Source organism: Arachis ipaensis, chromosome B10, assembly GCF_000816755.2.
Source record: "Arachis ipaensis cultivar K30076 chromosome B10, Araip1.1, whole genome shotgun sequence".
Lineage (NCBI taxonomy): Eukaryota > Viridiplantae > Streptophyta > Magnoliopsida > Fabales > Fabaceae > Arachis > Arachis ipaensis.
The window spans coordinates 3808858-3824370 of record NC_029794.2 but is presented as its reverse complement, the minus strand read 5'-3'; the positions used below and the strand labels follow the sequence as shown (position 1 = coordinate 3824370).

The window sequence follows — 15513 nt, the reverse complement described above, 5'->3', positions numbered from 1 at the left end:
TCCAAAATCTTTCATCTCAAACTCTTCTTTCAGAATTTTTATAATTGTTGGAATCTCTTCAAGAGTCCCAATGATATTTAAATCATCAATGTACACAACAATTATAATGAACCCAGATCCAGATTTCTTTATGAAAACACATGGGCAGATATCATCATTATTGAATCCGTTTTTGGCCAGATACTCAGTAAGATGATTATACCATATTCGTCCAGATTGCTTTAGACCATATAAAGATCTTTGCAATTTAACTGAGTATAATCCTTGTGAATATTCATTGGATGGTTTAGATATCTTTAGTCCTTCAAGAACTTTCATATAGATATCACGATCTAATGATCTGTATAAATAGGCTGTTACTACATCCATTAAATGCATATGTAGTTTATGATATGCGGATAAATTGACCAAATAACGCAATGTTATTGTATCCACTACAGAGAAATATGTTTCTTGATAATCTATACCGGACCTTTATGAAAAAACTTGTGCTACAAGTCGAGCTTTGTAGCGTACAACTTCATTTTTCTCATTTCGTTTTCTCACAAATACTCATCGGTATCTAACAGGTTTTACATCTTCTGGTGCACGGACTACAGGTCCAAAGACTTCACGTTTTACAAGTGAGTCTAACTCAGCCTTCATGGCTTCTTCCCATTTTGGCTAATCATTTCTTTGTCGACATTCTTCGACTGATCTTAGTTCAAGATCCTTACTTTCATGCATAATATTTAATGTCACATTATATGCAAATATTTCATTGACAATTGTCTTATTTCGGTTTCATTTCTCTCCTGTAAAGACATAATTTATCAAGATCTCGTCATTTTCACAATTTTCAGGTACATGAACGTCTTCTGGCGTTAAAACTATATCAAAATTTTGGACAACTGCAGGTGTTTTTACTATGTCTTTTTCAACAGGAATAGTATTTACATCTTTTCTTTTCTGAGAATTTTTGTCTTTGGAACCGATAGGTCTGCCACGCTTCTGGCGTGAATTTGCTTCAGCAGCTATTTGTCCGACTGGGACATCAATTCGAATTGGGGCATTTTTCGCTGGTATATAAGATTTGGTTATCCTCTTTGTATCGGAAAATGCATCAGGCAATTCATTTGTTATTTTTTGCAAATGTATAATCTTTTGAACTTCTAGTTCACATTGCCCTGATCGAGGATCCAAATGCATCAAGGATGATGCATTCCAATTAAGTTCCTTTTCATGAATCTTATTCTCTCCCCCTAATATTGGAATTTTTGATTCATCAAAATGACAATTTGCAAATCGCGCTTTAAATACATCCCTAATTTGTATCTCAAGATACCTTACTATAGAGGGAGAATCATATCTAACATATATCCCCAATTTTTTTGGGGTCCCATTTTGGTGCGAGAAGGTGGTGCAATGGGAACATATATCGCACACCCGAATATTCTTAAATAGGAAACATTTGGCTGCTAGCCAAAAGCTAATTGTATAGAAGAGAACTGATGATAACTCGTTAGCCTCAATCGAATAAGTGCTGCGGCATGTAAAATAGCATTCTCCCAAGCTGAAAGTTGGGAGATTTGTTCTCATAAGGGTCTAGCAATTAATTGAAGGCGTTTAATAAGTGATTCTACTAACCCATTTTGTGTGTGAACATGAGCTACTAGATGTTCAACACTTATTCCATTAGCCATCCAATAAGCATCAAAATCTTGGGAAGTAAATTCACCAGCATTATCAAGACGAATTGCTTTGATTGGATTTTCTGAAAATTGTGCTTTTAATCGAATAATTTGAGCAAGTAATCTCACAAACGCCAGGTTGCGAGAAGACAATAAGCACACATGTGACCATCTCGAAGATGCGTCTATTAGGACCATAAAATATCTAAAAGATCCACATGGTGGATGAATAGATCCACATATATCACCTTGAATCCTTTCTAAGAATTCAGGAGACTCAAATTCAATCTTTACTGGTGATGAACTTAAAATTAACTTCCTTTGAGAATATGCAGCACAACAAAATTCACTAAATTTAAGAATCTTCTGGTTTTTTAGTGAATGTCCATGGGAGTTTTTAATAATTCTCCGCATCATGGTTGTTCCTGGATGACCCAATCGGTCGTGCCAAGTTATGAATTCATTTGGGTTAGTAAACTTCTGGTTTACAATGGCATGTGATTCAATTTCACTAATCTTGGTATAATATAACTCAGATGAGAGTGAGGGTAACTTTTCTAATATAACATTTTTATTTAGATCATGAGTTGTGATATATAAATACTCATGATTTTCCTCATTTATTGTCTCAATATGATATCCATTTCGGCAAATATCTCTAAAACTCAACAAATTTCTCAGAAACTTGGTAGATAATAGTGCATTATTTATTATGAATTTTGTTCCTCCAGGAAACAAAATTATAGCTCTTTCGGAGCTTTCTATCATATTGCATGAGTCAATAATAGTATTTACATATTCTTCTTTTGGCACAAGATGAGTAAAATATATATCACTTTTGAGAATGGTGTGCGAACTTGCACTATCCGCAAGGCATACATCTTCATTATGTATCCTTGCAATTTTCTTCAAAGATAAATAATAATAAAATGAGTAGTAATACATGCACAGTCAAATTGAATTCTTGATTGAAATTTTTTTTCTAAGAAACACTATACATAATGTTATATACTAAAATTTTATTATTATCACTATTATCACTATTATTATTTTAAAACTTGGTACATTTAATGATTTCAAAATTCATGAACATTACTATTTCATTATTTATATACATCATATTTGAAACTTAAATACATAGAAAGTAAAACTTAACAATAAATTTCTTACATTATTTATTTACATGAATACTTAACAATCTCACATATTAAACTATTCCATCATTGATCAAATGACCAATATTTCTTTCAAGATCTTCAAAGAAATCAGATACATCATAACGAGTGGCGAAATTTTCAACATCATTTGAAACAAAGTTTGTTTCCTTTCTTTTGTCATTCTTTTTCAAAGATGCTTGATAAAGATCGAATATGTGCCTTGGGGTACGACAGGTACGCGACCAATGACCCTTTCCACCACAACGGAAACACTTATCCTCTGTTGATTTATTTTGTCCAAAGTTTCTTTCTTTATCCCACTTCTGGTGAGATCCTTTCTTGTGAACGTAATTCTTTTTCCTTCCATAAGTTTTCTTGTTACTAAAACCTTGTCATTTACCTCTTTTGGAGTAATGATTTGCCACATTTACTTCAGAAAATGGGGCGCGCCAGCTGGGCGCGCTTCATGATTTTTTAAGAGTAACTCATTGTTACGTTCAGCAACAAGAAAGCAAGAAATTAGCTTAGAATATTTTTTAAATCTTTTTTTTGATACTGTTGCTGCAGGAGCACATTCGAGGCATGGAAGGTTGAGAATGTTTTCTCCAAAATATCATTATCAGTTATCTTTTCCCCACATAATTTCATTTGTGAGATGATTCGAAACATTGCAGAATTATATTCATTTATAGATTTAAAATCCTGTAGGCACAAGTGCGTCCATTCATATCGGGCTTGAGGAAGTATCACCGTCTTTTGATGATTATACATTTCTTCAAGGTCTTTCCACAGATCTGCAGGATCTTTTAATGTGAAATATTTATTTTTCAATCCTTCGTCAAGATGACGACGAAGGAATATCATGGCTTTAGTTTGATCCTTTTGAGATGTATTATTTTCAGCCTTAATGTTAATGGTATCTCCAAGATCCATTGAATCAAGATGGATTTCAGCATCTAGTATCATGATAAATATTTGTTTCTAAATATATCAAGAGCATTGAATTCAAGATGAGAGATATTCGACATAATGAAAATTTGTTATTTGAGTCTTTCTAAAATTTGATCAGAGTCTCATGCTGATAACGTGTTGAGAAATAAATAAATAAGGAAGAAATAATATATATAAAATAAAGAAGTATAATTAAATAATTTTAGTAGTAATATTTACTATAATTACTATTTCAATATAATAAAAATAATATATATATATATATATAGTAAAGTGTATAAAAGAGCGAGAGTATTTTGAAAATATAAAGAAAGAGAAAACTATTTTGTTATTGTTTGTATATATTCCTTTTGTTCCGTACATATTTTGATAGGCATACAAAATTTACTTTTCAAACTTCATTAATTTTTTTTTAACATAAAAACCTGTTTCTTTCAACATAAGAAAATTGAATTGTTCATTAATAGACATCCATTCTTATCCATCATCGCCACAATACTATTTATTATAATCTACATGATTGACCTCGTATCAATACTGTATTTTAAATTTTTAACGCAAATGTGGATTTTAGGATCGGATTTATATTAAAATATACGTATACGAAAATCAGACAAAATATATCGTATGATTTATAATTTATATAAGTAAAATATTCTATTTAATGTACTGTATAAAATAATTGGTGAGAGACTTAAGATTATATTTCATAAATGTACGTAAACAATAAATTATGTATTCATAATTGTATATTGCACTTACTAGACGAAGAATAATTGCCAACTTATTCCGTCAGAAGATAATAATTAAAATTTTATTAATATATTTATAATAAAAAATTACTATAAATCTAAATTATGATGAATACATACATGATGATTTTAAGTTCAATGTAGGTATCAAACATAAAGACGATATAGATAACTTCTTCCTCTTACTAATATGATAGAAATAAATTTTGTGAAAAGAAAAGCTCAAGAAAAAAGTCAAAATGACATCGATTTGAATTTCTAGAGCCACTTGCATAAATGAATAAATCAAAATCAAAATAAAAAATCAAGATCTGAAGACAAGTAAGAGGTAGCTTTCGTAACAAGTTAGTAGTGGTTTTGAAAGGATTGGATTATATTGGTTGGTCCATGGACATGAGAAAGAAAACTAATAAAACTCCTAACTTCAATAATGTCATTACTTATTAGTATTAGCGTTACATGGTCCCATTCCCAACCATAGCCATGGTTGGTGTATGCGTGTTTTGTGACTCAGAACTAAACTAAACCCGTATGTTGCGGATGGATTAGGGAATCTAAACTAAATGGATCAATGCTAATAGGAAATGACTACTACAAATTAAATTAGTTAATACTTGAAATGAGAGAACCCGACGACTATTTTTTCTTCTGCAAGTTTCCCATAATTGAAATAAACAAGGAAATTATTGTGGCTTAGTAATTTGCTATTAGTAATTGTTACATTCAATAATAAAAATCTTAAATATTAAATTTCAAACGGTCCCGTAGCTCAGTTGGTTAGAGCGTTGGTCTTATGAGCCGAAGGTCGCGAGTTCGAGCCTCGCCGGGACCATTTTATTAGTTTTCTTTTCCTTTATAAAAATTGTTGGATACCCTCATACCCATTATTGAAAAGTGTACCTCACGTCTAATTAAATAACGCATTATTAGAACATTCATCGCACGTTTAGTAAAAATCAATTTCCACTTAATTTCGATATATCATAATTGTAAATTTTCTACAAAAATGTTTAATTATGAGTTATTATACAATTATTATAAAAAAATAAAAATGATATACTATATTTGCACGATGCAAATGAGCACAAAGTATATATAACATGGAGGGAAGACAAAGACGTCAGCATCATGTTCTTATTATCCTTGTTTGTTCAGCTGTCACCATAAAAAAAATCCAACCCACTGTTCTACGTTTAGATATGCATTCTTCATTCTTCTCCTTCCCTGAATTCCTTTGGTTCATGACATTTTCACATGAGAAAAAAGTTTGTTTTTTTTTTTCTTATTTTTAATTGTAGTTTTGTCAAGTTCAACGTCAGAGACAAGGGAACTAAAGCTGGTATTGGGCCATGGCAATCCACATTCCACACCAACCCTTTTATTCTCTTTTCTGACCCTTCTCTCTCTCTCTCTCTCTGCCTTCTCCTTTTCTTCTTTCTTACTTCTACTCTAAAACTCATATCATTTTGCTACACACATAACTTGTTTGGCCAGTTCAGGAAAAAAGGAAGGGTCCTCCTTTCAACACTTTCCACTTTCTTCTAGTCTGGTATGTCATTCTCAATCTCCACATATGCTTCTTTTGTTTCTTCTTCTGTCTTATGTTGCTCTTGCTGTTTTACATGCTTGTTTTTTTGGGTTGACTCGCATGGATTCTTGGTCAGCTTGCTACTTCCTGGGAAATTAAGCTTATGTTTGTACTTAGTTGTTTTCGGTTTTGCAAAGACTTGTTTGATCCGTGTTTTTGTTGTTCTGTTTGTTAGATCAAAGTATTAGTTTCATAGTTTAGTTGTTAATGGTTGTGCTTATTACAAGAAACTATGATTTATGCTATTCTAATCTCTTAAAGTATGCTGATAAAATTCAGCATCTGTTATGTTTTTATGCATACTTTTTCCATGTCTTGAGAGCTGTAAAATTTTTCTGAACCTGTATACAAACAATACATAGGAATATGCTAATGACTTGTATTTATAATACTCCCAGGAGTATGTTGATCTGAGACAAGTTATCATACATCAAGAATGGGTTCAGGCGATTGGTTTAAGACATTAATTTCGAGAAAATCAAAAGAAAGAAAACCCAAGAAAGGAAAGGTACAGTGCAATTCCTATCATCTTTTCAAATGCTTTGATGAGAACTGAGAAACCAAATTAGTTTCTGCATATTGATTTCCATATATCTTACTCATATATACTGGTAGATTTCGTGTTCGTGGTACTATGATGACAGGAATTCAAAACCAAATTTGGTTTAGAAGTCTTGTATAATAGTTAAACAATTGTAACTGCAATATGCCCCTAAGGGAAAATCCTAACAAGTATGATTCTATCTTCATATGTGGTCACAACTTGAGACAGGGTACTTTAGCTTCAGCGAAATTAAGTGCACTGAACTCAAATGATTGTACAAGAAGAGACTCTAGTGACTTAGCAAATGGTGCTAAAGCTGAAAATATTGGGTCAGTTGAAACTATTGCTGCAACAAGAATCCAGACTGCATTCCGGGCTTATAAGGTAAAGCTTTGAGAATATCATCTGCTGGTTTTTTCTTTATTTATTGTGAATGCTGACTTTTAAACTTTTCAGGCTAGAAAGGCTCTACGCCGCTTGAAAGGTATCACAAAACTGCAAATTGTAACACAGAGTTACTCGGTTAAAAAGCAAGCCAATACTGCTATAACTTACCTTCATTCATGGAGCAAGATACAGACTGAGATTAGAGCTCGAAGAATCTGTATGGTGACTGAAGACAGGATCAGGCGGAAGAAACTAGAATCTCAGCTTAAACTTGAGGCAAAGCTCCATGATCTAGAGGTAACTTATGGACTTGCTTTCTTCTTTTTAAGTAACTATTCTAGAGACATGAACTTGTTTGAATCAATTCAGTTAATGTATCAAATTACAGGTTGAATGGTGTAGTGGTTCTGAAACCATGGAGGAAGTTGTTGGAAGGATACATCAGAGAGAAGAAGCAGCTGTCAAGCGTGAAAGAGCTATGGCATATGCTTTTTCTCATCAGGTATGTTATGATCTTAAGAAATGTCCCATTATCTAGTTTTGCATGTTCAGACTGAAAGTCAAATGAATTTCTTGTGAATCATAGTGGAGGGCCAACTGTAGTCAGAGCCAAGGGCTAGGAAACTGTGAACTTGGTAAAGCTAATTGGGGTTGGAGCTGGAAGGCACGCTGGATCGCTGCTCGGCCGTGGGAAAGCCGTGTTACCACTGTGTCCAGTGATGCAAAGAAAGCTCAGAATAAGAAGGATAAGAAGACATCAACACCAAAAACACCTGTTTTGGCAAAACCAGCTTCCACCAATCCAAAAGGGACCCCTCCTTTGGCAAATGCTAAAGGGTCTGCAAAAGCTAGGAGATTGTCATACCCAACAACAGAAAAAACTGTAACTGTGGTGCAGAAAAGTGCAGTGAGTTCTCACTAGTGGTTGCTAAGGCAAAGCGTGCAAGCTCTAAGTATCAAGCCTATTGAACTTGAGCTGTTTAAAATTGAGTTCAATTTGTTGATGTGCATTAAGTGAAAGTAAAAAAAAGTTATGTTATTTATTCATTGGATTGCTTCAATTTGTGCATATGAAAAAGTGACAAATTCAGAACAATCTGGAGAATGGGTTAATGGACCAGCATTTGGGTGTGGTTTGTTGATTGCTTTTCCTTTTGTTTATCTTTCTCAGTCTTGTATATTCAACCAAGAGACACATTGTAGATAGGAACAGTATCTGATATTCCCCCATCTGCTGTTGTAATATAAAAATTTTAAGATGGGACCATTGTTAGTTTGGTTTATTATTATCATTTTCAGATGTGCTTATCTTACATGTTGGTTCCATTTTTGTGATACAGTGTTATATTATGTTACATGTCATTGTTAAATTCTTATTACTTTATCACCATGGTTACTCCATTTTCACTTTCATGTGAGATAATAATCAGGGGTGTGATCTTCTTCAGGCCTTGTTGCCTTCCATTAATAATCAGACAAAAGAAAAAATAGAATAATCATTAATATGCCAAACTGCCACCGATCTAACTTTATTGTCTATTTATATGAAAAGGGTGCGAAATTGCCACCATGCCATTCAATGTCAACAATGCAACTTATTTGAGTACTGTGAATGTATACATGCATGGTTTAGGTTCACAAAAATGGTGGCCAGTGTCTACTCAATAGGGTAATAGGATGGAGGCTGTAGCCTACCTTTGCAATAAAGATACTAGTAGTTCAATCATGAATAAATAAAATAAAATAAATGAAATAAAAATCATGAATGTTTCTCACCAAATGATTGACATCATTATAGGATACAATAACATTATTGATCATACTGTAAATTTAGACTTTTATATGTACTAGATCAGTTCTGAATCTTGGGATTTCAAATCTTGTAAAAGTTGTACAACTCAACTTTAAAACCACAAATCTGGTCAGAAGGTAAGAATTTTCATGTGATATCAAGCGAATGAGGCAGTATCAAGAATATTTTCTAAACTAGAAGATATTAGAGAATCGTTTGAATTGAAAATACTCAGTACTACATTCATATTCAGCATTCCAATTCCTTCGGTAGCTGGAAAGTTTCTTGCATTTAATTTCTCATTATTCATGATCAATCATAAACAACTAAGCTCAAACTAATGGCAATTTGGCACCGTAATAAAATTTAGATGTCGGTGGTTTTCTTATGACACTTTTTTGTACTTTAAAGAAAATTAATATTTGTCTCCAAAAACAGGTTTCCATTGAGATCATCCAATCAAAGCTACCATAAAATTTCATCAATTTCTACAGTTTCAGGCTTTCAGCACATTTATGATATTATGGTAGTGCTACTTAACTAACATTCATGGTTTCCATTTTGAAATAGCATCAGCATAGCTTCTTTCTCTCCCCCTCAAAGTTCATGGATCCTTCCAATAACAATGGAGGACAGAAGAGGCTCCTAGCCTTGGCACAACGGCTCAGACTTCACAAGCCCCCACCATTCTCTGAGGACATGTTAGAAAAGATCATGGAAGAAAGCAAAGGCAAGGTTGTTTCCCGAGTCGGTTTCCCGGAATCAGCCACTGCAATTGCTCAAAACCAAGGAGAATTTAGATTCAAGAGAGCTGCTGTTTTGATCTGCATCTTCGAAGGCGACGCAGGGGAACTACGAGTGATCCTCACCAAGCGATCTTCCAAGCTCTCTATGTACTCAGGTAAGCTCAGTTTGTCACACAATATGGAAGGACACTTATGTGATCATGTTTGCTTTTCAAAAAAGAGGAAAGTGACTAAACAGGACTTCAAAATCATCAAAAAATGCTTACCACTAGACCAAAAGCTAACATATATTAATAAAGGGTATATATTTATTTTCTTATAGTTATTCAAAAATATATCTATCATGAGGGACTATATCACTTGCAGGTGAAGTGGCCTTGCCTGGTGGTAAGGCAGAAGAAGGTGATAATGATGATGGAGACACTGCAAAAAGAGAGGCAATGGAGGAAGTTGGGTTGGACCCTCAACTTGTTGATGTTGTTACATTTCTTGAACCATTCTTCTCTAAGGTATGAATTCCCTTTGATCTCTGATGTTCAAAGAAATGACATTCATGAGAGTTCACCCTTAGTTTCTTGTTTTCATTTGTTCAATATTTGGTCAAAGTCTGCGAAGCTTTCAAGACTTGTAAATATTTTATGATGTAAAAGAGTTAATAATCTTTCAGAAAATGCAGATTGGTTGTTTAATCTATGTTGTATTTTCATTAGTTTTTGTTTCCTTTGCAGTACCTCATAATAGTGGTTCCTGTCATTGGCATACTTCATGACAAAAAAGCATTCAAGCCAGCTCCAAACCCTGCTGAAGTAGAAGCTGTATTTGATGTACCTTTGGAAATGTTTCTCAAGGTCCAATTTAGATTTTATTATTAGATGATAATATAAAATTCAGATTTTATAACAATTAAAGTCTTATAGTTTATATAAATCTAATGATTATCTTACATTGATCAGGATGAGAAGAGGAAACAAGAAGAGAGGATATGGATGGGAGAGAAGTATGTGATACATTTATTTGAATATGAAATTGAGCACAAGAAATACCTCATATGGGGTTTAACAGCTGGCATGTTGATAAGGGCTGCATCAGTTGTGTATCAACGGCCACCAGCTTTCTTGGAGCTCAATCCTATAATGATTCCTAGGGATGTAACCAAGGATACTTTAATTCATTGAATTCAACGTTTATTGGATTATTCATTGGGAAAGGAAAAGGGTAGTTATATAGCACAGCACTTGGAAGTTCATTCCTCAGTTCTATTATCTCAGATTGTCCTTTTTTCACTTAGAGAGAAGTTCTTGCAAGTGTTGCAGGGCTCAAGAGTAGAAGGTACTTTTGAGTTTTGTCTTCTCATGCATGTTGTTGTTGGTTACAACTTTGATTCAATAGGAGAGTCAGATTCCTAGATCTAGATTCTAGATATATAGTTGCCTTTGTAATTTGTTTGACTTGATGTTTAACTTGCCATAATTTGAAGTTCATTTAATTTTTAAAATGTGTAATTATTTTGAAATTTTTTTTTAATTGTTAACAAAAAAATGTTATGTGCACACCTTCAACAATCAAATCGATTATCATATATTTATGATGCGATAAAAATATTTGATCAATTGGAAAATATGATACATAACAACATCATGTAAAACTTTTTTTTGAGTAAAGTATCGTTTTTGTCCCAAGGGAGAAGTCCCAAAATTGTCCCTAACGTTTCAATCGTCTTATTTAAATCTCTAACGTTTCAAAACTGACTCAATGGTGATCTGAAATATAAAAAATATCGGTTCCGCTACGTTACCAACATCATATCTGCCAAATTCTACCAACTCTTATTTATAATTATATTTCATAGAAGTGTGTTTGTGGATGTGTCTAATAAAAATGTCTTTTTTATAGCTGTGTTTAATAGAAGTGTCTTTATAGATATATTTTTTGGATGTGTCTCTTTATATATATGTTTAAAATATAATAATTAATTATTATTGGTAATAAGTTGGCAGATAATATGTTGGTACCCTATACTTTTCTAAAAAATATATATAATATATATTAATTGAAATCAACGGTTAAAACAACTGGTGCACCGGTACTCCCGGTGCATTTAAAATGTTTCCTATAGTTTTAGAGAATGGGGAGAGGAAAAAGGAAAACTCAAAAAGGAAAGTGGAGATTAACTGCATTCGGTTTCGTACCAAATATCAAACTAATCTTGTCTTCTGAAGCAATAGAATAAATCAATAAACCACTAAAAATTGATTTCCTGTCTTGCATGCCATCGATAAAAGAACTCTCAAGTTTATACTTTAAACTCAAAAACACAAAATTTGGAATCTAATAAGAACAACATGGAAAGCAGAAAACATAGGAAGGGGAAAATGGAATCACACAGTGCTGAGGTACGAGGTTCACAGAGACTACAAGCTTTGCTTCATCATTTCCAACCTTCCATAACCAACAACCCCCACAACTTGAAGCGCAGCCATTTCACCTCGAAACCGACCAAGAGAGCTGCGGTTCTGATCTGTCTCTTCGAAGGTTCCGATGGGAATCTTAGAGTGATCCTCACTTTAAGGGCTTCTTCTCTCTCACGCCATTCCGGTTTGATCGCTTTCAATTTTCAACCTCAAAGTTGCAAAGTTTGTTTCTTTCTCGCCCTAGCTGAAATGGGTTTGTGTTGGTTGTTGCAGGTGAGGTTGCTCTGCCAGGTGGCAAGAGGGAAGAAGGTGATGCTGATGATGTAGAAACCGCTTTGAGGGAGGCTAAGGAGGAAATTGGATTGGACCCTTCTCTTGTTTCTGTTATTACTCTTCTTGAACCCTTTCATACTAAGGTATGCACTTCTAGAAATTTAGCTGCATTTCTTTTTTCCTCAATTTTGTTTACTTTACAAAGTGATTTTAATTTGCAGTATGGCATAACAGTAATACCTGTGGTGGGAATTTTGTCCAACAAGGATGCATTTTCACCGGTTTTAGATTCAGCTGAAGTTGAAGCAATATTTGATGTTCCATTGGAGTTGTTCCTCAAGGTTTGTTGTACTAAATTTAATTTCTTGGGTGAAAACTTATGTATACTATGACATGTCAAAGTCAAATGAACTTGGTTTTTGAGATCATGGTTTGCATGCAGAATGAGAATAGGAGAGCTGAGGAAAGAGAATGGATGGGAGAGAAGCATCTTGTACATTATTTTGATTATGAATTTGAGAATACACAGTATGTGATATGGGCTATAACTGCTGCTATCTTGATCAGGGCAGCTACCGTTTTACTTCAGCGGCCGCCGGAGTTTCTAGAGCAGAGGCCTAAAATCTGGGGAGGAATTACTGAAAACGACATGATAATGTTACAGAATAGTTCCAAGTAGTTTTAGTTTTACCATTTTTTACATCTTTTAATTTGTATGATATTTTTCAGATGAACCTGCTCTCCTTTTTTGAGCAATATAAAACAAGTGATTGAAGCAAACTGAATTTGGAGGAAGGTCATGAGGAATTGAGAAACTTCTCACTTATTTGTGAAGCACTGTTTCAGTGATATAGCTTTAATAATGATCATGATCTAAATTCCCCTGCTGACAAAGTGCAAATTATTTTGTGTTATTAATGCTTTCTTATGTATATTGTGTTGAATGTTATGGTATTTAACCTAGTTTATGATAAGGGAATTGTGTTGAAAGTTAGCATCCTAGCTTAATACACTTTAAAATTGATATTGCTTAGTGAATCATAAAAGCTAGCATATACAAACATATACTCTCAAACACGGAACTTGCTGTGTCTTATATAAAATAATAGTCAAACTGAAGAAAACTATGTAACCAAATTCAACAGAATAAGTAGATAACTCAGCCGAAAAGGTTATAACCCCCATATACTAACAAGCACTAAAGTTCAACTCTTTTCGAGTCCTCTGAAAAGCTTAAAACTTCCCCAATCATATTTCCCTCACTATGGTACATAAACTTAGCAGAATACCTCTAGCAAGTTACAGACACAGATGAATATAAAATTTCCTGTTTACATGGAGTTTCTGAATCTTGCAAATGTTTAGAACAATGAAAAATCCCCAAATAAATAAAAAGGGAAAACTTCAAAATAATGTAGTAATATGCTCATCAGATACCATAGCAAATAGACCCTCACCCTCAGCTAAATACCTCATAAAATTTCTCAATGACAAGAACACCCGAGTCTATTGACTCTAATGGATCCTTTCTAAGACGATGTCTCAAGCAGTTAGGGATCACAGTAGCAATATCCTCTGCAGTCACCTTGTCTCTTCCCTTCAGAGCAGCCAGAGCTTTTGCAGCTCTATTTGTGACAATGTCTCCTCTCAAACCATCCACATTCAACTCTGCACAAACCTTTGAGATTTTCACCTTGAGGTCTTGGTCTATTTGAACAGACGAAAGCGAACTCCTTGCTGAGGAAATTTGTGTCTGGAGCTTCTCCTGCTCGGCTTTGTAAGAGTCCCGGAACTCCTTTGGGTTTTTGTCGAATCGAGCTCTCTCCTCGACAATCTTCACTCTAAGCTCAGCATCCCTAACAGTCCCCACCTGAGCATGCATTCCAAACCTATCCAGCAGTTGCGGCCGGAGTTCTCCTTCTTCAGGGTTTCCCGAGCCAATTAGGATAAACCGAGCAGGATGTGAGATTGAGATACCTTCTCTCTCCACCGTGTTCCAACCAGACGCAGCAGAATCCAACAAGACATCCACCAAGTGATCATCCAGAAGATTAACCTCATCCACATATAGGATTCCCCTATTTGCTTTAGCTAGTAACCCAGGTTCAAAGGCCTTAACACCCTCAGTTAAGGCTTTCTCAATGTCAATTGTTCCACAGACTCTATCTTCTGTAGCTCCCAATGGCAAATCAACCATGTTAATCTTGCTTAAGACAACCTGAAGGCTCTCTCCTTTCAGCACGCGCTCTCGGACTTCAATGCCCATGAACTCTGGATCCTCTGGGTCTGAGTTATAAGGGTCGCCGGCGACAACCATGATTTCAGGAAGCAAATCTACCAATGACCTGACAGTTGTGGATTTACCAGTGCCTCTATCCCCCATGATCATGACACCTCCAATCTTGGGATCAATCACATTAAGGAGAAGGCAAAGCTTCATCTCATCCTGTCCAACTATTGCAGGAAATGGATACACTGGCCTCTGGCTTTCTTTAGCAGCAATCTTCTGAGCCTGGATATGAAAATTTTATAGTTGCCATGAAACAAGTAAATAATAATGCAGGAAAGAAATTGATTAGCAACATACTATCAAGTATCAACAAGATGAACAAAACGCTGTAAGGGATGACTTGGTGCAAGTAGAATGAGAAGAATGAAAGAAAATGCTATGGAGTAGGTTTCAAAATTGGTGATGGGTATTACGTACCTGTTGAACAGAGTTGACTTCAGTGGCAACGCTGGCAACAGAAAATTGAGAGGTTCCCTTGATACGACAGATTCCTATTCCTCCGTACAACTTGCGGCCTGATGTGAGGGACAGAGATCGAAAGGAATGGTTTGATGAAGAAGAAGGGTAAGTTGGAGAGAGGAGCGCAACGGAGCAAGTGCCCAGCGTGGACGACGCCATGCTCGGAGAAGAGTAGTTGCAGTTTCAGCTTCTGTTTCAATTTCAGTTTCAGTTTCGCTTTCTGTTTTGTGCTTATTGTGCAATGACGACAGCTGTCATTCTCCTATTGGCCAGAAAGCTTTGTGGATAAGAAGATGGATTTCATTAGCATTTTCCTCTGTATTTTACTACCCAGCCCAATGATCTCCCTTTTCTTTCTTTCTTTAAACATTAACTTAAGAGCAATTAACGAAATTTAAGATAAAGTATATTTTTTTATTTTTTTATAAATATTTTTAATGTTAATTTTATTTTATTTTTAATATTTTTAATTTGTATTAAAATCATTTTAAAT

At 34.4% G+C, this 15513-nt stretch overlaps 4 protein-coding genes and 1 non-coding gene across 7 annotated transcripts; 4 read left to right on the top strand and 1 right to left on the bottom strand.

Annotated features, from left to right (window-relative positions):
• On the top strand, nt 5289-5362 carry TRNAI-UAU. Its single transcript has one exon. It is a non-coding gene; the product is annotated as a tRNA-Ile (tRNA).
• On the top strand, nt 5694-8419 carry LOC107623698 (protein IQ-DOMAIN 1). Of its 3 annotated transcripts, none has more exons than XM_021113102.1 (6): nt 5694-6079; nt 6481-6626; nt 6891-7046; nt 7119-7346; nt 7438-7551; nt 7636-8419. In XM_021113102.1, exons 2-6 carry the CDS (start codon nt 6555-6557, stop codon nt 7969-7971), a joined length of 906 nt encoding a protein of 301 aa, XP_020968761.1. In that variant the 5' UTR covers nt 5694-6079; nt 6481-6554; the 3' UTR covers nt 7972-8419. The 3 variants fall into 3 exon arrangements, with proteins under 3 accessions (XP_020968761.1, XP_016181532.1, XP_020968762.1); XM_016326046.2 differs by having other exon boundaries at nt 5697-6079; nt 6517-6626; XM_021113103.1 differs by lacking the exon at nt 5694-6079 and adding an exon at nt 6086-6189 and having other exon boundaries at nt 6517-6626.
• LOC107622079 (nudix hydrolase 15, mitochondrial-like) lies at nt 8529-11080 on the top strand. Its single transcript, XM_016324000.2, has 5 exons — nt 8529-8978; nt 9412-9742; nt 9954-10096; nt 10316-10435; nt 10541-11080. The coding sequence occupies exons 2-5, from the start codon at nt 9448-9450 to the stop codon at nt 10760-10762; spliced, it is 780 nt and encodes a 259-aa protein (XP_016179486.1). The 5' UTR covers nt 8529-8978; nt 9412-9447; the 3' UTR covers nt 10763-11080.
• Nucleotides 11724-13265, top strand: LOC107623325 (nudix hydrolase 15, mitochondrial-like). The gene is made up of 4 exons (XM_016325532.2): nt 11724-12182; nt 12272-12414; nt 12493-12612; nt 12714-13265. Exons 1-4 carry the CDS (start codon nt 11930-11932, stop codon nt 12948-12950), a joined length of 753 nt encoding a protein of 250 aa, XP_016181018.1. The 5' UTR covers nt 11724-11929; the 3' UTR covers nt 12951-13265.
• Nucleotides 13401-15258, bottom strand: LOC107623324 (magnesium-chelatase subunit ChlI, chloroplastic). The gene is made up of 2 exons (XM_016325531.2): nt 14979-15258; nt 13401-14783 (listed from the first exon to the last, which is right to left on the bottom strand). The coding sequence occupies exons 1-2, from the start codon at nt 15177-15179 to the stop codon at nt 13731-13733; spliced, it is 1254 nt and encodes a 417-aa protein (XP_016181017.1). The 5' UTR covers nt 15180-15258; the 3' UTR covers nt 13401-13730.